At 52.9% G+C, this 22723-nt stretch overlaps 1 protein-coding gene across 10 annotated transcripts in view; it reads left to right on the top strand.

Annotated features, from left to right (window-relative positions):
* Window positions 1–19392, top strand: part of ADGRG5 (adhesion G protein-coupled receptor G5) — a 34856-nt gene extending 15464 nt beyond the window's left edge. For 2 of the 10 annotated variants that reach the window (XM_016929902.4, XM_063797829.1), the window contains exons 2-12: window positions 4215–4316; window positions 4543–4618; window positions 5250–5406; window positions 6007–6138; window positions 7190–7306; window positions 8754–8906; window positions 9625–9746; window positions 10011–10279; window positions 12615–12732; window positions 17018–17295; window positions 17641–19392. In XM_016929902.4, coding sequence (XP_016785391.3) covers window positions 4253–4316; window positions 4543–4618; window positions 5250–5406; window positions 6007–6138; window positions 7190–7306; window positions 8754–8906; window positions 9625–9746; window positions 10011–10279; window positions 12615–12732; window positions 17018–17295; window positions 17641–17741 — 1587 coding nt within the window. In that variant the 5' untranslated portion in view covers window positions 4215–4252 and the 3' untranslated portion in view covers window positions 17742–19392. Of the gene's footprint in view, window positions 1–4066; window positions 4317–4542; window positions 4619–5249; window positions 5407–6006; window positions 6139–7189; window positions 7307–8753; window positions 8907–9624; window positions 9747–10010; window positions 10280–12614; window positions 12733–17017; window positions 17296–17640 lie in introns of those variants that run through there. The other 8 variants (XM_063797831.1, XM_063797832.1, XM_063797835.1 and 5 more) reach the window with 6 other exon arrangements.
* Window positions 19393–22723: the final 3331 nt, after the last annotated feature.

The raw sequence follows: 22723 nt of genomic DNA on the forward strand, positions 1-22723 counted from the left end.
TCTGTTCTTAGAAGTTTACCTTTTCCACTACACCCTTTAACATATTTATCAGAGCTATCTTGTCTCTATATGATAGTTCCAACATTTTGGCCATCTCTAAGATCTGGTTCTGTATGTCTTAAAATCTTTGACTAACTACCAGGCATTGTGTGTAATGGAACAGTAGTAAAGTAAATGATATTTATGCCTAGAAATTGGAATATTTCTTATGTCATGGCTGTAGTATAGGCCTCAAGTCAATATAATCTGTAGTTGATTTAGGTTTAAGTTTTATTTATTTATCTGTTTATTTAGAGATGGAGTCTCACTATGTTGCCCAGGCCAATCTTGAACTCTTGGGCTCAAATGATCCTCCTGCCTTGGCCTCCCAAAGTGCTGGGATTACAGGCATGAGCCACAGTGCCCAGCTGGATTTAGGTTTTGTTGTTGCTATAGTTACCTTCTGTATACTACAGGCTCCAAATTTCTCCAGTGGTGGACTGTCCCTACATTGTGTTCAGCATGAGGACTTGAGTCCCACGGGAATTTTCCCAGTGTCCCCACTCTGCGCTCAGCATTGCATGCATACAACACAGAGGAAATCTCTCTTCGTGTTCTAGTCCCTTCTCCAGTGGTAGACTGCTGTTACTTGTTGCTTGGTGCAAGGCTTGTGGTGGAGGCAGTGAATTCTTGATTCTCCTGCTCTAGCTTCAGCCTTAGACAGTCTTGAGCCCCAGGAGTGGGGCTTTCTAAGTGTTCCTGTTTCTCCTCCAGTTTTTGACAACCTCTGCTTCTTATTCAGTGCAGGTACTAGAGTGCAGGCAGACTTCTTCCCCTTCATCCCCATGGGAACCAAACTCTGCCTTATTGGTTGGGGGATCTTGAGTGGGAGTGAGATTCCTGTTCTTTTCCCAGTAGTAGCAGCAGCCCTCTGTTTTATATCAGTGCAAAATCCTGGACACTAATGGGTTGCCTCTTCCTTGCCAGTGTCCAGTGGCTTTTTTTTTTTTTTTTTTTTTTGGTTTTCTTTTGAGACAGGGTCTCACTCTGTTGCCCAGGATGGAGAACAGTGGTGCTATCACGGCTCACTGCAGCCTCCAACTTCCCAGGCTCAGGTGATCCTCACACCTCAGCCTCCTGAGTAGCTGGGACTACAGGTGTGCACCACCACATCTGGCTAATTTTTTTTTTTTTTTTTTTTTTTTTTTAGAGACAGAGTTTTGCCATGTTGCCCAGGCTGGTCTCGAACCCCTAGGCTCAAGCAATTCACCTACCTCGGCCACCCAAAGTGTTGGGATTACAGGCATGAGCCAAGGCGCCCAGCACTGATGGCTTTTGCTTAGTGTCACTGCAGCATTGTGGTGGGAGGGTCTCCTACTCCTCCAGCAGCAGCAGTCAACATTTGCTTTATAGCAGGTCAGGGACCTGTGGGATGGGCATCTTAAATCAAAGCAAAGCCAGGGTGCAGGTGTTTATCTCTCGGCAGCAGCCAATTACCACCTTGCACTCATGCAGGGCCCAGAGCGCAGATGGGCTTCTCCAGGTACTCCTGCTCCACCCTCAACCCTTGGCATGTCCTGCATGGCTATGTTACCATGGGGCCTCTCTCAGGCCCTGTCCCACTCCACATCATTCTCATAAGCATCCAGTGGAGGACTGTAGGAAGAAACTGAGGGTACAGGTTACCCTTGTGTCTGGGGCTCCCAGTAAACTGCCACTCTAGCTAATGCTCAGCCATTAAGGTTTCATTAAGATACTAGTCATTTTCTCCTTATCTACTTTTGTGGCAACTACCTATTCCTCTGTGCTCTGTCAAACATGAAACAGATCATGTGTTTCATCCATCAAAGATAATGTGTTCTGGTTACCTCCAGAAACCAGTTTGCTTGGTGGCCTGTGACCCCAGCTCTCCAGTAGGCTAAAAAAAAAAAAAGATTTTGTATATTATTTGGCTTTCCCATTGTTATGATGGGAACAATACTCCCATCTGACTCTCTACTTTCTAGGTGGAAATCGAAATCATCTTAATATGGTTTTTACACAATTAAAAAAACTCCTGTTCAATGTTTCTATTATGACTATATGCATTACATTCCATATTAAGTCGTGTAGCAGCATTTCATTTTCTTGTACAACTTGGTTTTCTTGAAATTAATTGCTTCTTTTTATTTTTGCATTTATAAACTTCGGTAAGACATCTCAAAAAAACAATTTTTCTAGATGTTCAAACCTATTCGATAGTCTATCTACTCTCCTTTTCCTCTTCCTTATTTTTTTCTTGAAGCCCTCCCTCCCAGGGCATTCTTTTCTCCTGCTCCCTCCAGATGGGAAATGCCCTAGTCCTGCTGTTCAGCATCAACCCGGGCCTTCCCTTCACACATTTTCTGGGGAGTAGCTTTACCTCTCCCATGGTAGGATACAGGGTTTCCTGTACCCTGTGTCTTCTTTCATGATATACTTTCTCATTTTGTTGGAGCACATCCTCCAGCAGCTTCTCAAGAAAGGGTGTGTGTTTTGAAATTCTCAGTAATCCTTGGTTGACCATTCAAGAGAGGAGCACTAAAAACCTAATTGCTTGGCAGAGCTTGGTGACTGGTGAAGTTTCACTGTAAGTTAGGTCTTGGCCATAACATTGAGGAACACAAAAATGGAAGTAGCTATAGGATACTATTCTTGGAATGGTTAGCTCCTCAGAGACTTTTCTCCTGCCTTGGGGCATAACCCTGGTTGCTGCAGTCTTCTGGAATCTGAGTGGGGGAGGATGTGGGGAGGGGATATTGCTTAATTCCCCCTTCTGTTCTGATTATGGTGCATCCTCTCTCCAGAGAGTAAACTTTGTGTGGAGCAGGATTGGGGATGGTAGGATGGTGAGGAAACTCCTGAATACTGGAGGTGGCAGGGGAGATCTGGGGACTGAGTCGGGCATTTTAAAGACTCACAACCAACAAACTCTGTTTTTATTTTTATTTTTTATTTTTTTGAGACAAGGTCTCATTCTGTTGCCCAGGCTGGAGTGCAGTGGTATGATTTTGACTCACTGCAGCCTCCATCTCCTGGGCAGGATCCACCTCACCCACCTGAGTAGCTGGGGACACAAGCGCAGGCCACCATACCCAGCTAATTTTTGTATTTTTTTTTTGTAGAAGCAGGGTTTTGCCATGTTGCCCAGGCTGGTCTGGAACTCCTGGTCTCAAGCAATCCTCCTGCCTTGGCCTCCCAAAGAGTTGGGATCACAGGCATGAGCCGCCGTGCCTGGCCAACAATCGCTGTTTTTAGCCTCTTCCTTCATCCCCACTTCAGGGGTAACTGATGCCTCCAGTTCTCAAGTGCTTCCAAGGTTGTGAGGCTTCTCCTTGTCTCCTGCCAACACCACACCTCTCCCCACTGCAGGCACTTGGGTTCAACTTTTTTCGGTCTGCTAAACGTCTTACCAGGTGCCACCTACTTGTAGCCTCCAAAATTTAGCTGACATCTCCCATCTCTGCAGTTGTTTTCTTTCCCATTGTTCTGTCTTTGTGCCTGTTTTCTAAGGAGTAGCTTTACCTCTCCCATGGTAGGGTACAGGGTTTCCTGTACCCTGTGTCTTCTTTCATGATTTACTCTCTCATTTTGTTGGAGCACATCCTCCAGCAGCTTCCTGAGAGGCTTTGTGCCTCTTTTCTTCCCCATTTTACTGTTTTTCATGCCTCTTTTCTTTACCATTGTTCTGTGGCTTTGTGCCTATTTTATTCATTCCCTCTCATTTTAGTGGGGCTTTAAGGGGCAGACATAAATTTGCTCTATTGAAGCAGAAGTTTATTAGTTCATTTTAAAATGGAGGAAAATGAGGGCAGAGGAGAGACAGATCCTACCCAAAGCTGCACGATGAGTTAATGGCAGGGCTGGATGGGGTTTACATGTTGCTTTCTCCCAAACACCTTCCCCCTGGGTAGAGGCTGGGATCCTGGGGAAGCCCCCAGAAGGACTGCTTTTTGGGAAGGGGAGTGTATCAGGCGGAGCTGCTAATGGCAGCCATTACTTGGTGGTCAAGGATTCTGGAGTCTTAGAGACCTGGCTTTAGGCAGGTTTAAGTAAAGCAAGACCCTTTGCCCTTCATCCTCAGCTTCCTCATCTGTGAAATGCAGGAGTGGTGAGTCAAATAAGATGCTGCCTGTCCTACTCTTGGGACATGCCAGACACCTAGAAGTTAGAGGTTGCTCTTTTATCATCATGGTGATGGCATGCACCTTTTCCAGGGCCGGAGCCAGTTCTTGGAGGAGAGTCTGCACAGGGCATGGATCACTGTGGTGCCCTTTTCCTGTGCCTGTGCCTTCTGACTTTGCAGAATGCAACAGCAGGTAAGGGGGCTCTGCTGAACTGGGGGCAGCCCTAGCCCAGTCCTGGGACTGTGATGCAAAAGGGGGAGGCGTCAAACCATGGGAGATTGAAAAGGGCCACTTAGGCTTCCTGGGGGCAGCAGGAGCTGCTTGCGAACTAGACTCTCAGGGTGGGATGGAAAGCCCAGAGGTTGTGGGGCCAGAGGGCAGTTGAGACACAAACTGAGGGGAAGGTGTGTCCCCACAGAGACATGGGAAGAACTCCTGCGCTACATGGAGAATATGCAGGTGTCCAGGGGCCGGAGCTCAGTTTTTTCCTCTCGGTGAGTTGGATGTGCCTCCCACCCCAAGCCTGCACCTTGAATCAGTGGGTCAGGGTTAGTCTAATGTAGACTCTTAACTGTGCATTTTTTCAGCACTTTTATTGAGCACCTACTGCATGCCTGACACTAGGCTCTGGGGATGCAGGATGGGCATGTCACTGCCCTCATGAAGTTTATCATCGAGGAATGGGGGCCCTTAATCATAGATGTCATGACACTAAGTGCAGAATTATGGGTCTCCATGCATTTTCCTGGGAAGAGGCTCTAAGATTCTGGCTGGGCTCTCCAGGGTCTATGACCCAAAGACTGAGCAGCTCTAGGTGAGCGGCCAATGCTGAAGACTGGTCAGGGCTAAGAGTGGCTACTGGGAAGCTGTGAGGGAGCAGTCAGGGAAGGCTTCCTGGAGGAGGTGACAACAAACTGGGACCTGAACAGGAGTTAATCAAGAGGAGGGGATAGATGGGGTAGGGAGGTAACAGTGTGCCAAGGACACTGTGTGTGCAGTGGTCTGGAGGTGTGTGTGACAGAGGTGTGGGTGGGGAGGCCCTGCCCTCCCAGGCTGTCTACAGCCCCCTCTCACCCTTACCCCACTCCGGGTTCTGGCCTCCCTGGCCATCTCTCCGGGCTGCAGTCAACTCCACCAGCTGGAGCAGATGCTACTGAACACCAGCTTCCCAGGCTACAACCTGACCTTGCAGACACCCACCATCCAGTCTCTGGCCTTCAAGCTGAGCTGTGACTTCTCTGGCCTCTCGCTGACCAGTGCCACTCTGAAGCGGGTGCCCCAGGTCAGAGGCTGCGGGTTGAGGGGTGTGGCCAGCTGCCCCGCCCTAGAAGTCCTCCAGGCATTTAAGGTCTGGACTTTCTTTAGGCTCCACTGTCTTCCTCCCCACACCCCACAGTCCAGGCTCTGCCCTAACTGGCAGTGAGTTGCCTCCTCTGTAAAATGGGGCTGATACTCGCTGTGTGAACTGTGGAAAGGGAGGTGCTTTATTGCCCCTGCAGGGCAGAATCTTCTTCCTGCTTTGGCTGGAGGCTGCCCGCTGCGGGAGGCGCTGTGGGAGAGGCCAGAAACCCTGGCTCCTTTTAGGACCCTGGGGTGATCAGCTGGATCCCTGGCAGGGGCTGGGGCTGGTGCTGGGGCTGGGTGCTGAGGTAGCTCCATCTTCAGGGGTCCAGTGGGTCAGGTAAACATCCAAAACTCAGGAACAGCATGGAGGGAAGGCCTGGGATCTTGGGAAGTTTGGGAGGAGATGCAGCCTGGGGGGAGAAGGTTCTGTGGGTGGAAACCCCAAGGAAGATTTCACGGGGAGTGGGAGGCAGTGAAGGTGTTGGGGTCAGGTCTCCAGGTCCTGGTTGCCAAACAGCCTGTTTGGGACCCTCCGCAGGCAGGAGGTCAGCATGCCCGGGGTCAGCACGCCATGCAGTTCCCCGCCGAGCTGACCCGGGATGCCTGCAAGACCCACCCCAGGGAGCTGCGGCTCATCTGTATCTACTTCTCCAACACCCACTTTTTCAAGGTCAGTGTGATGGCAGGCCAAGGAGGGTGGGTGCCGGCCCCTTCTTGGGATCCACTGCAGGCGCCCATGTCACTGCCTGGCCTCTGGGTGACCAGCACTGGGTGAGACCAACCAGCCATCTGTGCAATCCAAGCCAGCAATTGTCCCTCTCTGGGCCTCAGTTTCCCTGCCAACTTTAGCAGAATGGTAGGAAGGTATAATTACAATCTGCAAATAAGACCTAAGAAACCTACGATGTGCCTGTCGGTAGGCGGGAGACAGACAAGAAGGCACTTATTATTCCCTGCCCTCAGATAACTCTCTGTCTTGATGCCTAGACTAAGACCTTACAGATTTTTTTTTTTTTTTTTTTTTTGGCAGAGTCTCGCTCTGTTGCCCAGGCTGGAGAGCAGTGGCATGATCTCAGCTCACTGTAACCTCCGCCTCCTGGGTTCAAGCGATTCCCCTGCCTCAGCCTCCCTGGGATTACAGGCGTGCGCCATCATGCCCAGCTAATTTTTGTATTTTTAGTAGAGACCGGGTTTAACCATGTTGGCCAGGCTGATCTTGAACTCCTGGCCTCAAGTGATCCGCCTGCCTTGGCCTCCCAAAATGCTAGGATTATAGGCGTGAGCCACTGTGTCCGGCCTGACCTTAGAGATTTAATGTCAGCAGAAGGTTGATTATAGCCATAGAGATCCAGAGTGATGGATGAGTCAGGGTGGGGTTGGGGCTCTTCCCAGTGGGCAGTCCAGGGGAGCTTCTGGGGAAGGTGCCTTTCAACCTTGGCTTTAAAAGTGAGTGAGGATAGTGGTGAGGTGGAGGGGGTGAGGCTGGAATGCATTAAACGAGTGGGAGGTGGAGCAGGGGATGGTGAGAGGACAGCTTTCCACAGGGCAGAAACAGCACATGCAAAGGCTGGGAGGCTGGGAGGCTGGGAGGCTGAGAAAGCTTTCACGCTGCACATGTGAAACTCTTGCTGCTTGTTCTCATCCAGGGAAGTGGAGCTCAGACCTTACCCAGGGCCTCCCCATTTCCCCTCCACTCAGCCCTTCTCCTGCTGCCCTTCCAGGATGAAAACAACTCATCTCTGCTGAATAACTACGTCCTGGGGGCTCAGCTGAGTCATGGGCACGTGAACAACCTCAGGGATCCGGTGAACATCAGCTTCTGGCACAACCAAAGCCTGGTACTGCTGGGGGCGTCCCCGTTTCCACTGCACCCCTGCCCCTCTGTGACTCTCCTGTTGAACACTGGTTTGACTAGACCCAAACATGTGGAACCATCTTGGAAATCCATCACACTTTGAAAATTCCTGCTCAAGAAATAAGAGAGAGAGAAGTTTTTACTCACACATTTGTCAGAATTCTTTCAGTTGCAAGTAAGAAAAGACCACTTCAAGCCAGCTTGAGCACAGAGGGAACTGATTGGCACACATCAATGAAATGTCTAGAGGTGATCCACCAGCTTCAGACATGGCTGAATCCAGGGATGGATCTGATGCCCTCGTGGCTCAGTCTCTCTCCGTCTCAGCAATGGTCTCCTGCCTTGGCTGTCCATTCTGTGGCATGATGGATGCTGGAGAGCCAGACTTCCTTTCCCTCTTCCCATCAGGCTCTTCCCCCCACTCCCCACCCCCAACCTGCCCCAGTGCAGATCAGGGTCTCAGGATCTTAAAGGTTCAGCTGGGTCACATGTCCATCCCTGCACCTGTCACTGTGCCCAGGGGGATGGAATGTGTGGATTGGCCAGGCCTGGGTCACACGGCCCAGGGACTGGGGTGAAGGAGTGAGCTCCTAGGGGAAGTGCAGATGCTGATCCTGGAACAGAGACAGGGCTGCTTGTTGGGGGTGGGGGCAGAGTGGGGTGGTTCACAAGCCTCAGTGCCTCCATTTCTGGTTCCTGGCATTCCTGAAAAGCCCGGAGCCTCTGCTTTCTGGCTTCATCTTCCCTTCAGCTTCACCAGGACTGCCCTGCACTCTAAATTTCACCATCATCCTTTCCTTTCAGCTCTGGGCTTTTGCCACTACGGTTCCCTCCACCTGGAATGCCCTTGCCCTACTCGTGTTGAAATCCAACACGTCCTCTAAAGGTTCAGGGCCCCCACCTCCCCTTCTCCCTTTGGGTCAGCTCTGCCTACCCTCCATGGTTTTCCGTGACTACCTGTGTCATTTCCTCCACTTCTCCACCCACGTGGCTTGGCGTTAGGGTTGTCTGTGGATGAGTCTCCCCCAACCAGGCATGGGTCTGAGCACGTTGCTGTTCCCCATAGGGAGGAAGGGAAGGGATCAGCTGGTTATGGAGCGCCTACCGTATAAAAGGCCAGAGCTGGACACTCAAGATTCCGTGTTGCCCTTCGTTTTTCCACCATTGTTGTAACATGGGTACGAATGATCCTATTCTGTAGATGACTAAACTGAGGCTCAGAGCAACTTGGCGTCTTGCCTGGGTCACTCTGAGAGCCCACAGTGGAGGTGGGACAGGAATCTGAGACTGTCTGAGGCCAAAGGCCAGCCAGTGCCTGGTAAAATGTTGGCAAATGTGCAGTTGAGTCACTGTTGGCCCCCAGGACTCCCAGACACTGATCCGCAGCCTTTCCTCTGCACCCTATGACTGACCCCAGCATCTCCACCCAGGAAGGCTACACCCTGACCTGTGTCTTCTGGAAGGAGGGAGCCAGGAAACAGCCCTGGGGGGGCTGGAGCCCTGAGGGCTGTCGTACAGAGCAACCCTCCCGCTCTCAGGTGCTCTGCCGCTGCAACCACCTCACCTACTTTGCTGTTCTCATGGTATGTATGCATCCTGAGTGGGGCTCAGAGCTACAGAGGGCCCTGTGTCTGTGGCAGAGGAGCAAGGCAAAAGCTGGTGCAAGGGACAGAAAATCCAACTGAAATGGGCTTAAGCAAAAAACAAAAAAAACTTTATGGACTCATGTTTCTGGAAAGGCTGGGTTAGGCTTCAGGCATGGCTTGATCCAGGGGCTGATCACTAAGATCACTAAGATAGCACTCTATCTCTGTCCCTCAACTGTGCTTGCTCTGTGCTGGCTTTGCCCTCAAATAGGATCTCCTTATGAGATAATAATATAGCTGGCAGCAGTTCCAGGCTCATGCCCTGCTAGCTTTCAGGCCAGTGGAATAAAATCTTCTTTTACCCAGTTCTGCCAGCCATGTGCTCATCCCTGACCCAATCACTATAGGCAGAAGGAGGGAGGGCCCTGCTTGACCAGGCCTGGCATCCCTTTCTGCACAAAGAGGGCAAAGTGGTGGAACCCCACAGGTGCATAGGGAGTGGGAGAAGGGAGGCACTCATAGAAGAAGAGGGAGATGGGAGATGTGGAGGGGGCAAAACTGACTGTATCTGCCATGGCCTTGTTCAAGCCAGGTCCATGGCTAGGCTTGTGGGGAAGGGGACTTGGAGAGGAGGCCTCAGGAGGTCCCTCTGACTGAGGCTGGGAGGGAGGGCGATACTATGCTTCTGGCCTCCAGCCCCTCTTCCCTCCTGCAGCAACTCTCCCCAGCCCTGGTCCCTGCAGAGTTGCTGGCACCTCTAACGTACATCTCCCTCGTGGGCTGCAGCATCTCCATCGTGGCCTCGCTGATCACAGTCCTGCTGCACTTCCATTTCAGGTATTCCACTGCCACAGTGCTGGGCCTGCCCTGCACTGTGGCACATCACGCTTCCTTGTGTCCCATTTAGTCCACTAGAACTGGGTGTGCTTCTCCAGAGGGTGGGGACCAGGAGGCGGGAGACCAGCCTTGTGGTGCGACTGCTGTGGGATCCCTGCCCCTTCTTTGCCTCAGTTTCCCCGTCGGCATGCACCTATGCACCCAGTGGGTAGTGCTGCCTGGGTGATGTCCCTGGGCCATGGAGGGCCATTCTCTCACCTGCAGGAAGCAGAGTGACTCCTTAACACGCATCCACATGAACCTGCATGCCTCCGTGCTGCTCCTGAACATCGCCTTCCTGCTGAGCCCCACATTCGCAATGTCTCCTGTGCCCGGGTCAGCATGCACAGCTCTGGCCGCTGCCCTGCACTACGCGCTGCTCAGCTGCCTCACCTGGATGGCCATCGAGGGCTTCAACCTCTACCTCCTCCTCGGGCGTGTCTACAACATCTACATCCGCAGATATGTGTTCAAGCTTGGTGTGCTAGGCTGGGGTAAGCACATCATCTCTCCTCTCCTCCTCAGACTTCCAGGTGGGCAGGGTATTGACCCCCTTTAGTCCTTTCTTTCCCCTCCTGCTCATCATCATAGTGGCCATTACATGACCACCAGCTGTGAACTCTGTCTACACCCACCTCTACTTTCTATGTTACTAATTTTATCACCTCTTCCACCTCCATCATCATCATCAACACCTCCTCCACCACCATTATTACCTCCTCCACCTTCATTATCACCATCACCTCCTCCACCTCCTCCACCACCATTATCACCTCCTCCACCTTCATTATCACCATCACCTCCTCCACCTCCATCACCACCATCATCATCTCATCCACCTCCGTTATCGCCATCACCTCCTCCACCTTCATCACCACCATCATCACCTCCTCCACGTACATCACCACCTTCTTCACCACCATGATCACCTCCTCCACCTCCATCACCACCTCCTCCACCTTCATCACCATCATCATCACCTCCTCCACCTCCACCACCTCCTCCACCTCCTTCACCACCACCATCATCTCCTTCACCTCCACCACCACCTCCTCCACCTCCATCACCTCTATCATCACCTCCTCCACCTCCATCACCTCCATCACCACCACCTCCACCTCCATCACCACCTCCTCCACCTCCATCACCACCTCTTCCACCTCTATCACCTCCATGATCACCTCCTCCACCTCCGTCATCACCATCATCACCTGCTCCATCTCCTCCACCTCTGTCACCACCATCATCACCTCCTCCACCTTCATCATCACCATCACCTCCTCCACCTCCATCACCACCATCATCATCTCCTCCACCTCCGTTATCACCATCACCTCCTCCACCTTCATCACCACCATCATCACCTCCTCCACGTACATCACCACCTTCTTCACCACCATGATCACCTCCTCCACCTCCATCACCACCTCCTCAACCTTCATCACCATCATCATCACCTCCTCCACCTCCACCACCTCCTCCACTTCCTTCACCACCACCATCATCTCCTTCACCTCCACCACCACCTCCTCCACCTCCATCACCTCCATCGTCACCTCCTCCACCTCCATCATCATCACCTCCTACACCTCCATCACCACCACCTCCACCTCCATCAGCTCCATCACCACCACCTCCACCTCCATCACCTCCATCACCACCTCCTCCACCTCCATCACCTCCATCACCACCTCCTCCACCTCCATCACCACCTCCTCCACCTCCATCACCTCCATCACCACCTCCTCCACCTCCATCACCACCTCCTCCACCTCCATCACCACCTCCTCCACCTCTATCACCTCCATGATCACCTCCTCCACCTCCGTCATCACCATCATCACCTGCTCCATTTCCTCCACCTCTATCACCACCACCATCACCTCCTCCACCTCCATCATCATCATCACTTCCTCCATCTCCTCCACCTCTATCATTACCATTATCACCTCCTCTACCTCCATCATCACCATCACCTCCTCCATCTCCTCCACCTCTATCATCGCCATCATCACCTCCTCCACCTTCATCATCACCATCATCACCTCCTCCATCTCCTCCACCTGTCACCACCATCATCACCTCCTCCACCTGTATCACCATCGTCATCACCTCCTCCATCTCCTCCACCTCTATCATCACCATCGTCACCTCCTCCACCTCCATCATCACCATCACCTCCTCCATCTCCTCCACCTCTATCATCATCATCATTACCTCCTCCACGTCTATCATCACCGTCACCTCCTCCATCTTCTCCACCTCTGTCATCACCATCATCTCCTCCACCTGCACTGTCACCATCATCACCTCCATCTCCTCCACCTCCATCAGCAACAGCATCACCTCCTCTACCTCCATTACCGCCTTCATTTTCTCTACCTCCTTCACCACCATCACCACCTCCTCCACCACCTACTCCACCTCCATCACCACCATCATCACTTCCTCCACCTTCTCTATCTCCAGCGGCACCATCACTGGTACCTTCATCACCGTCCTCACCCCTTTCTTGCTTATCTCTATTTCCTCAGCAGTTCCCCAGTCCTCCCTCCCATTTGCTCCCCACCACCACCTTCCCAGTGTGACCACTCCTCCCTCCACCACTGTTCCATCGTAGAGCCGTCACTAACATCATCTTGGAGAGAGCTTCCTCCAAACCACCAGGCTCATTGCTCTGAAGTTGGGGGCTCACAACAGTCTCCTCTCAGTTGTCCCTTGACCAGTGAAATTCTGTGTCAGCAGCTCCAGGGACCGCCCCAGGGACCGCCCCAGGGACCGAGGGTCAGCCCTCTCCCACATCTCCTGAGCCTTTGTCCCACCCCTCAGGGGCCCCAGCCCTCCTGGTGCTGCTTTCCCTCTCTGTCAAGAGCTCGGTATATGGACCCTGCACGATCCCCGTCTTCGACAGCTGGGAGAATGGCACAGCCTTCCAGAACATGTCCATGTGAGTGCCCTCAGGGCTGCAGTGGGCTCCCTGGCTCTGGCAGAAGGGCCACATGGGCCTGGGGCTCCAAATGGAATATCCTGTAGGCAAGGCACTGGCTGTGGGGCAGAGAGGGAGCTGGGGCTTAGACAGGGGAGTTTGCAGGGGGCTCCACCACATCCCTTCCATGGATCCAGGTCTCCTGCAGAGGCAGCCTTGTGTTCTATGCTGGTGAAGTCTACGAAGCCAGCGTCTGCTCGCCAACCTGCCAGGGCAGCCGGGCCTCCCGCCTCCTCTGTCCTGCCCTGCCCTCCAGTGCCCAGGCCCTGAGGGTCTGGCTCAGCCTGCACTTGACTCTCTTCTCCTGCAGACCACCTTGCTGCACCTACCCAGGCTCCAACTCCTCCCGACCTGCCCTGGGCACTGCCAGGCCTCTCAAGTCCTCCTAGTCAGACAAGAGTGCTGTGGGGGCTGGGCTTTGGGGAGACAAAGAGAGGCAGCGAGGTGGGCCTTTAGGGGCCGGGGGACACGCTGCTGCTTTTTTTTAATAGCCCCTCCCTGCAGGCGAGGACGTTAAGCTTTTTATTATTATGCAACATTTCTAACAGCCAGACATAGACTAGCCTAAGGAACCCCCGCGGGCCCATCACTCACTTGCAGTTGGCTGTGGAATCTTTTTCCTTCTTGGCTGATGCAGGCTCAGGATGGGGGCTGATTCTGTGTCAGGCCTTGGGTATCAGCCGGCTTCGTTTTCACAAGGGCAAGGGCCGGGTCCTGTTGCCAGCCCTATTTTACAGTTAGGGCACCTGAGAAACAGGCAGCTTAAGAACTCTACCTGAGGAGCCCTAGCCAGTCAGTGGCAGAGCTGGGGCTTGGTCTCCGGCAGGCTGGTCCAGAGCCTGGCCCCCAGCCCCTGAAGCAGGGCTGGGGGACTGCATGCTACATAGGTGGGGCTGATCCCTCTCACAGTGAGGCGTGGGTGTATCAGAGGACATGTGACTTCAATTTACATGAATTGTTCTCTGCAATCTCCATGACAACCCATAAGGCAAGTACATAATCATCCCCAACCTACAGATGAGGAAATAGAGGCTCTGGCCTCAGTTTACATACTCTCTGAAGATGTATTTTCTTTTTCTTTCTTTTTTTTTTTTTTTGAGATGGAGTTTCGCTCTTGTTGCCCAGGCTGGAGTGCAATGGTGTGATCTCGGCTCACTGCAACCTCTGCCTCCTGGGTTCAAGCGATTCTCCTGTGAGTAGCTGGGATTACAGGCGCGTGCCACCACGCTCAGTTAATTTTTGTATTTTTAGTAGAGACAGAGTTTCAGCATGTTGGCCAGACTGGTCTCAACTTCTGACCTCAGGTGATCCGTCTGCCTTGGCCTCCCAAAGTGCTGGGATTACAGGCGTGAACACTATGCCCAGCCTATTTTCTTATATAATAATGTGATGACGACAAAGGAGCTTTAGTGACACGTCCACAGGACCCACTAATGCACAGATGTTAGAGAACACCCACCTACGAGCCAGCTTCTCCCTGGGTCTTCCTCACTCTGCCCTCTCCTCTCAGGAAACAATTACCTTGGGGTTTGTGACTTTTTTTTTTTTAATTTAAAACATCTCTTACTATGTATATACACATTCCTAAACCCAAACATCAGTTAAAAACCAAAAACAGGCCAGGCGTGGTGGCTCACGCCTGTAATCCCAGCACTTTGAGAGGCCGAGGTAGGCAGATCATGAGGTCAGGAGATCAAGACCATCCTGGCTAACACAGTGAAACCCCGTCTCTATTAAAAATACAAAAAATTAGCTGGGCGTGGTGGCAGGCGCCTGTAGTCCCAGTTACTCAGGAGGCTGAGGCAGGAGAATGGCGTGAACCTGGGAGGTGGAGCTTGCAGTGAGCTGAGATCGCCACTGCACTCCAGCCTGGGCGACAGCGAGACTCCGACTCAAACAAACAAACAAATAAAAAACACATCCTGGCCAACATGGAGAAATCCCATCTTTACTAAAAATACAAAAATTAGCCAGACATGGTGGCGGGTGCCTGTAATCCCAGCTACTCAGGAGGCTGAGTCAGGAGAATCGCTTGAACCCAGGAGGTGGAGATTGCAGTGAGCTGAGATTGCGGCACTGCACTCCAGCCTGGAGACAGCGAGACTCCGTCTCAAAAAACAAAACAAAACAAATACAACCCTTGAAAATCATTCAGATGTCCACTGATGGGATGCTGGATGAATGGACTGCAGTAGAGCTGTCTCCGTGGGGATATTCCCTAGCGGTGAAAGTGAGTGGTTGCCTACCACACTCATCAACTTGGAGGAATCCCAAAATAATGTCCTGGGACCCTTGTGACTGTAGGGGCAGGAGCCACAAAGTGAACCTCAGCAGGGGATTGTGACAGTTAGGGGCTCAGGCTCTGGGCCTGGGGCTTCAGGATCCAGCTTTGCCTCTAACTGGAATGTGTTCCTGAGCTAGAGCCTGAGTTTCGTCATCTGCAGGATGAGGACGATTATGTACTTGCCTTATGGGTTGTCATGGGGATTGCAGGGGACAAGTCACATAAAGCACATCGTTACTGGTGGAGGGTGTCCAGGTTCTTGGCGTCTTGAACCAAGAATTGGACAAGCCCAGGCATGGTGGCTCGTGCCTGTAATCCCAGGACTTTGGAAGGCCGAGGCAGGTGGATCAACTGAGGTCAGGAGTTTGAGATCAGCCTGGACAACACGGTGAAACCCTGTCTTTACTAAAAATACACAAAAATTAGCCGGGCGTGGTGTCAGGATTCTGTAGTCCCAGCTACTCAGGAGGCCGAGAGAGGAGAATTGCTTGAACCTGGGGGGCGGAGGTTGCAGTGAGCCAAGATCACATCACTGCACTCCAGCCTGGTGACAGAGACTCCCTCTCAAAAAAAAAAAAAAAAAAAAAAAAAAAAAAAAGGACAAAGTGAGGAACGAATTAAGCAAGAAAAGCAGAGATTGATTGAAAATGAAAGTACACGCTACAGTGTGGGAGTGGGCCAGAGCATAGGGCCTCAAGAGCCCTATTACAGAATTTGTGGAGATTTAAATACGCTCTAGAGGTTTCCATTGGTTACTTGATGTACACCCTCTGTAAATGAGGATGAAGTAAAGTTACAAAGTCATTTGGCATATGCCCTATGTAAATGGAGAGGATATTTTCTGTCATAGCTGAAGTGTTTCCATTTGATTTATTTTTATTTATTTTGAGATGGAATCTCGCTCTGTCGCCCAGGCTAGAGTGCAGTGGTGCGATCTCGGCTCACTGCAACCTCTGCCTCTCGGGTTCAAGTGATTCTCCTGCCTCAGCCTCCCGAGCAGCTGGGATTACAGGCACCTGCCACCATGCCCGGCTAATTTTTGTATTTTTAGTACAGACGGGGTTTCACCATGTTGGCCAGGATGGTCTCCAACTCCTGACCTCAAGTGATTCGCCCACCTTGGCCTCCCAAAGTGCTGAGATTACAGGCATGAGCCACCGCGCCTGGCCTCCATTTGATTTAGTTCTAGGAAGTCCTTACATTTCCCTGTCTCTAAACCCTTTTCTCCTGCCTCAGCATGACATTGTGTCCGACTAAAAGGTGGCATCTGTCTTGAAGGTGTCTTGGGGAGGCAAAGGGCAGAGGCCTCCGGGAGGGCGTGGGACCGGGGCTGGCTTCGGTTAGTTCTCCATGGCTCTCTGCTCAGCCCTCAGTGGGCTCTCCTGCGGCTCTGTGTGCTCTCAGGTTGACACTTGGAGGGTCCCTGTCCACCAAGCTACAGGTTGGCAGCCCGCCCACTCTCCAGCGCAGGCCTTGGTGGCCCCGTCTAGGTGGGGAGTGGCTCCTGGGGAGGGGCGTCCCACTGCAGAGATGGTGATGAGGCGGTGACAACCATGTAGTGGGGTGGAAGGGGAAGTTTCCAGGAAAGAGGGCTCCGGGCCAAGGATCCAATAGAAGATGGGGCATGCTGGACTTGGGCTGGCCATGGAAGCAGAGAGGAGTGAGATGTGGAAAGGAGAGAGGAAGAATTTTCAGGGGGGTGAAGACATGGGGACATGAGAGAAACCACTGTGGCTGGAAAGGTGGGCATGAGGGAGCTTCAGATCGTTGACCAAGGAGGCAGATGTGTCCTCTGATGGTGGCCTCGCTGGAAAGCCGGGTGAGGGGTTTCACCGTGTGTTCAGTCAGGCAAGAAACAATAGGGCCTGAGCCAGGAGACTGAGTGGGGCTTCAGGGAGTGACGCTGGCCTCCCCGCGGGCCTGGGAGCCACTGTGAGCCTGACACGTCACCCTCCCCTGCAGATGCTGGGTGCGGAGCCCCGTGGTGCACAGTGTCCTGGTCATGGGCTATGGCGGCCTCACGTCCCTCTTCAACCTGGTGGTGCTGGCCTGGGCGCTGTGGACCCTGCGCAGGCTGCGGGAGCGGGCGGATGCACCGAGTGCCAGGGCCTGCCATGACACTGTCACTGTGCTGGGCCTCACCGTGCTGCTGGGAACCACCTGGGCCTTGGCCTTCTTTTCTTTTGGCGTCTTCCTGCTGCCCCAGCTGTTCCTCTTCACCATCTTAAACTCACTCTACGGTAGGGCTGGAGGGCGGCCTGGAGGAAGCTACCTGGCAGGGGGTGTATGGCTGGTGGGATGTTCACTGCTAAAGGGGTTCAGGTGAAGGGGGCGAGTGGGGGACTAACATCCAGCCCCAGGCTCCACTAACTAAGCTGGTGGGGGCTACATCTGCATGAAGGTACCCTATGGACTGGCCACAGCAGCTCTTCCAGCTCTGAGGCTCTGCCCCTCTGGCCTCCTACAGTAAGAGATTCTGGGAGTTGCCCATGGGCCCCAGGGAGGCCAGCTCGCTGCAGCCAAGGAGACCCTGGCCTTTGGGGAAGCCCACGCTGCCCCGTGGAACTCCCGCCTTTCTCTTGCAGGTTTCTTCCTTTTCCTGTGGTTCTGCTCCCAGCGGTGCCGCTCAGAAGCAGAGGCCAAGGCACAGATAGAGGCCTTCAGCTCCTCCCAAACAACACAGTAGTCCGGGCCTCCTGGCCTGGAACCCTCAGCCTCTCTGGCTGCCAGTAGTCTGAGGCTACGGCTCCCGCTAGAGAGGGTCGCAGGCCTGCTGCTGGACCCCAGAGGCCACTGTGACCGCCAAGGGGCCTTTCCCACTTCCACGGCCTCTCCAGGCACTGAGGGGAAGGCATTGCTCTACCTCTCCCTGACATTTTGCTCCGGGGCAGATCCAACCTTACCTGGGGCAGCAAACTTTGTCCTGGTACCTGGGCCCAGCTCGCCAGGGATGTGGGCAGAGCACCAGCCTGGGCATCAGGAGGCCAAGTTTCAAGGACTGTCTCTGAGTCTGTCTGTATGACCTTGGGCCTGCCACTTCTCACAGACCCTAGGTATCCACAGCTGTGACATGGGGGCAAGCGGCTTTGTTTCAGCCTAACCCAAGAGCTTAGTAAAAATTGCATAAGACCAGGGGGAAGAGTGTCAGCGTGGGGTGGGAATTCCCGCGGCCTCCACCTGCTTGCTAGGGGCAGGATCTCATCCAGGCTGCCCTGGAAGCACCTGCTTGGCCCTGCCACCTTCCTCCAGTGGAGGGCCAGATGGCATCCTGGCTTGGGGCGGGTGGGACCTACCCAGGCTCTGAGACTTTACTGGCCTATGCCTGAGGCCTCTTTTCCTTTAACTCCCTAAATTATGATGACTCCAAGTCCAAGCCCATCCTTCCCAAAGATTGGGAGGTTCCGCCGTTCCCAGAGGCTCCTCCTGCGGTGCTCCCAAGACTTCCATAGACCATCTGGACCAGTAGCCCATCCCACAGTTTTCTTGGGGGCAGAGGAAAACGCTTCTTTCTCCTCCAGCTGAATCAGCTGGATCCCAGTGTCCTGGCTGTTTGGTGATTGGGCAAGATTGAATTTGCCCAGGTAGGCATGAGAGTGTGGGTTTTAAATTCGAAGCTCAGGCCGTAGTTGCAGAGAATCACCCTTACCCCAGACCTTCATGAGACAGTGCTCATGAAGCCAGTGCGTTTCCCAGAACGAACACTAGGCGGCACTGTTGGTCCACACTCAGAGGCCCTTGGCGCCAAGACTGCATCTAGAATCGCTCAAACACCTGTTTGCAGACCCCATGCACCAGCTGGAGGGGCCGTAACTGCAGGACTGCGCCTACTGAGTGACCCATTTCCTCCAGGAGGAAAGGCAAGACACGCTTACACGGCCATTTGTCTCTTTTCCCAATGCGGCGGTGCACTTTCGCTCTTGGGGGCTGCACCCCAGACATAGCTGGCACCAGAGCAGGGTGCTCAGGTGGTAGGTGCTCAGGGCCCTGCCCCAGGCCACTGGGCCGTTTTGATGACCTCGAAGGTCACAGGCAGAAAATAGGAGCAGGATTTCCCCTGGGGAAAAGTTCTCCTGGGACATCTTCTGCTCTTCTGTACATTTCTAGATGCAAATAACTCCTTCACCAGGCAGTGAGTGGCGTAGGCTCTGGAGCCGGGCTGCCTGGGCTCCAATGCCAGCTCTGCCACTTGCTAGCTGTGAGACTGTGGACAAACCACTCAGCCTCTGTGTGCCTCAGTTTTCCTATTTGTAAAATAGAGGCCATAGTGGTACCTATTTTGAAGACTAAGTAAAAGAATTCAAATAAAGAGACTTGGCACAGAGTAAGTGCTCAGTAAATGGTTACTGGTATTATCATTAGTATTTTTGCTATTATTATTAACAGTGTTAACTGAGTTTCAGAGGCCAGCCTGTCTAAGCCCCAGGCCCAGCTCTGCTCAACCTTGTAGGCACAACCCCTTCTTAGGCACATCTCACCGTGCCTCAGTTTCTTTCCCCAGACGGGTCTCTACTCCCACCTCGCTGACTTTCTGCTGTTCTAGGAATAGTCCCCACACAGTGCAGCCTCCAGGCCATGCCACATGTCCCCCGACCTCCCAGTTCCCCAATCTTCCGGTCTATAGAAATTCCTGGTGGTCATTTATCACATCTACAAAATTGCCCCAGCGGTGCATAGAGAAGGCCTCTTTCCCACGCTAACTCCAGGCAGATTCTCCCCACCCCCGCCACCATCTGGGTGATGTGAGCACCCATCCAAGCTCCCATGGTTAAGCCCAGGCTCTCCAGGCCTTGGGGCAGGGGGTCCCCTTGCTAATGAGGGTCCCGAGGAATTATGGGAACCTTTAGCCCTTCTCTTGGGCAGCCCCAGGGAGTGGGGACACAGGCTCCTGCTGTGGCTGGGTCTGCATAGAGCCCCCCAGCCCAGGACCCAGCCTCTCAGACCCCACCAAGCCCAGGGCTTGCCCGAGGGAGGATGTGGCCACAGCGACACGGGAGGAGACTGGCAGTTCCAGGAAGCAGCCCCAAGCTTGTGGCCCTGAGCCCCACTGGGGTCCAGGCCCTGGGCAGGGACCACTTCCTGGAAATGTCTCACCGGGTGTGGGGGAGGGACTGAGGGAGATAGTGTGGAGCCAGGCAGGGCCCCTCTTCCCGCTTCCTCTCTCTCCCAGCAGAGCCCAGATGGGGCCCTGGGGCCAGCTCTTGGGAGCTTCCAGACTTAGCAGGAGGATGGAATGGGGTGGAGTCTGGGGGCTGCTGTTCAGGGCCAGGGACTCAGAGCAGGCACTTGGTGAACGGATGACATGTAAATGTCAACAGGACCACAGATTAGGAGATTTCTGTGTGTGGTTTTGTTAGTGTTATTTCAGAAAAGGGTGTGTGCATGTGTGTGTATGGGGGGGCTATTGAAAACAGGGTTGCCAGATAAAATATCAGATGCCCAATTTGGGAGACGTACTAAAACATTATTCATTGTTTACCTGGATTCACATGTAGCAGGGTATCCTATTATTGATGTATTTTGATTTTGCTAAACCTGGAAGCTCTAATGAGAAGAGCATTGGCTCAGGAGTCCGGGGTGTGGACTCTTCACTCTCTAAATCCACGCAGGCTGTGCTGAGGGGGAAGCCCCTCTGCCCACTGGATGAGTCCCCCTCATTCACAGCCCACTCAGCTTGAGGTGTTCCTATTGCCAGCCAAAGCCACCACCAGAAATCCCAAGGGGTCTGCCTTGGGTGTCCCCACCCCTGCTGTCAGCCCTGGCGCAGACCTAGCCCCCATCCCCTGTAGAGGCGCCATGGACCTCCCTGCCTCCCCACTCCCAATTCCAAATTCACCCAGAAGCCAGAGGGTGTTTTCCATCCTGCAGCCTGCCTGTGTCCACCCCTGCGGGAGCCCTTCCACAGCACCCCCTCTTCATTGCCACACTCCCCAGTGGAACTTGAAAGGCCCACGGTCCGGCTTGTGTCCCCCTCTCCAGCCGTGTCTTACCACTCCTTCCCCCTCCTCCTCGGTGCTGCCACACTGAACAGCTTTCGGTTCCCTGAACAGGTTCTTTCTCATCTCTGGGCTGTTCTCTGTCTGGAAGGCTCTCCCTGTGCGTCTCATTTGTGGAGTGATGGCGACACATCCTTCAAATCTCAGCCTTGCACATCCTCATTCCCCTCAATCCAGACTTCAAATCTAGGGTGGGGCCTCCTTTCAGCCCCACCACTCCCGCCCTTCCCCCGTGACAGATGTTATTTCTTTGTATTATGACTGTCCCCATCTGTCTCAGCTGCCAGACCGAGAGCATTTTGGAGACAGGTGCTGTGTCTCATTGGCTCATTCATTCACCCATCATGTAATTGTTAAACACTTGTTATATTCCAGGCACTGCACTAGTTGCTGAGGATATATAAATGAACAAGTCATCACATTCTTGTGGGGGAGGAATGTCTCACACTAAACAGTTTAACAAATAGACATAAGATATGACAGGTGGCGACAAGTGCTGAGAAGAAAAATTAAGGAGGGTGAGGGAGTAGAGTGGCCAAGAGCCTGGGTTTCAGCAGAGGGAGCTGGAGAATGAACCCAGGGGCGCTGGAGCTGGGGGCGTGGGAGAGTGTCAGGGAGCTGGCATGAACTGGCAGGTTGCCTGGAGGGGAGGGCTGGTTCCAAAGCCAGTCTTATAGCAATTTTTCCATTTCTTGATAGTGAACTTTGGAAGAGCTAGGGGTGGGGAAGATGGGAAGTTGAACCACCTCTGAGATAAAACTCTCTGAGGGGGCTGAGGTGGTCCTGGGTTGGGGTGCCCCCTGCTACTGGCAAGAGAGAAGCAAACTCAATATGGAGGTAAGCTTCCCTTGGTTAGGCCAGGAGGATGCCCAGAGTGAGACGAAGCAATGGGCTTCAATACAAAACTTACCCAAATCACAAAGTAAGCCACCGAGTGAGAGTCGGCAGAAAAGAAGGAAGCAACAGATTTTAGACCCCAGGGACGGAATACAGAATAGCCATATGTGACACGTTTAAAGAAACACAAGATGCAATCGCAAAGATGAGCATATAAACGAATAGAAATGAAGAGAGAGAGAGAGATTTGGGGGAAAACAAATGGAACTTCAAGAAATAAAAAGTATTATCTCAAGTTGGATGTGGTGGCTCATGCCTTTAATCCTAGTGACTCAAGAGGCTGAGGCGGGAGGATCACTTGAGGCCAGGAGTTTGAGACCACCCTGGGCAACATAGCAAGACCCCTGTCTCTATAAAAATAAAAAAAATTAGCCAGGCATGGTGGGGCACACCTGTAGTTCCAGCTACTTGGGAGGCTGAGGCGGGAGGATTGCTTGAGCCCAGGCGTTTGCGGCTGCAGTGAGCCGTAGTCACTCCACTGCACTCAAGCCTGAGTGGCAGAGCAAGACCTTGTCTCTACTAAAAAAAAAAAACATAAAAAAATCTCAAAATTTAAAATTCAACAAACAAACAGTTGAATAGAGAATTAATTAGCCCAGCATGGTGGCATGTGCCTGTAGTCCCAGCTACTCAGGAAGCTAAGGTGGGAGGATGGTTTGAGCCTGGGAGGCAGAGGTTGCAGTGAGCCGAGATTGCACCACTGCACCCCAGCCTGGGTGATAGGGCCAGGCCTTGTCTTAACAACAACAACAACAACAAAAAAAAAAAAAAAAAAAAA

The sequence above is a fragment of the Pan troglodytes genome, chromosome 18, assembly GCF_028858775.2.
Source record: "Pan troglodytes isolate AG18354 chromosome 18, NHGRI_mPanTro3-v2.0_pri, whole genome shotgun sequence".
Taxonomy (NCBI): Eukaryota; Metazoa; Chordata; class Mammalia; order Primates; family Hominidae; genus Pan; species Pan troglodytes.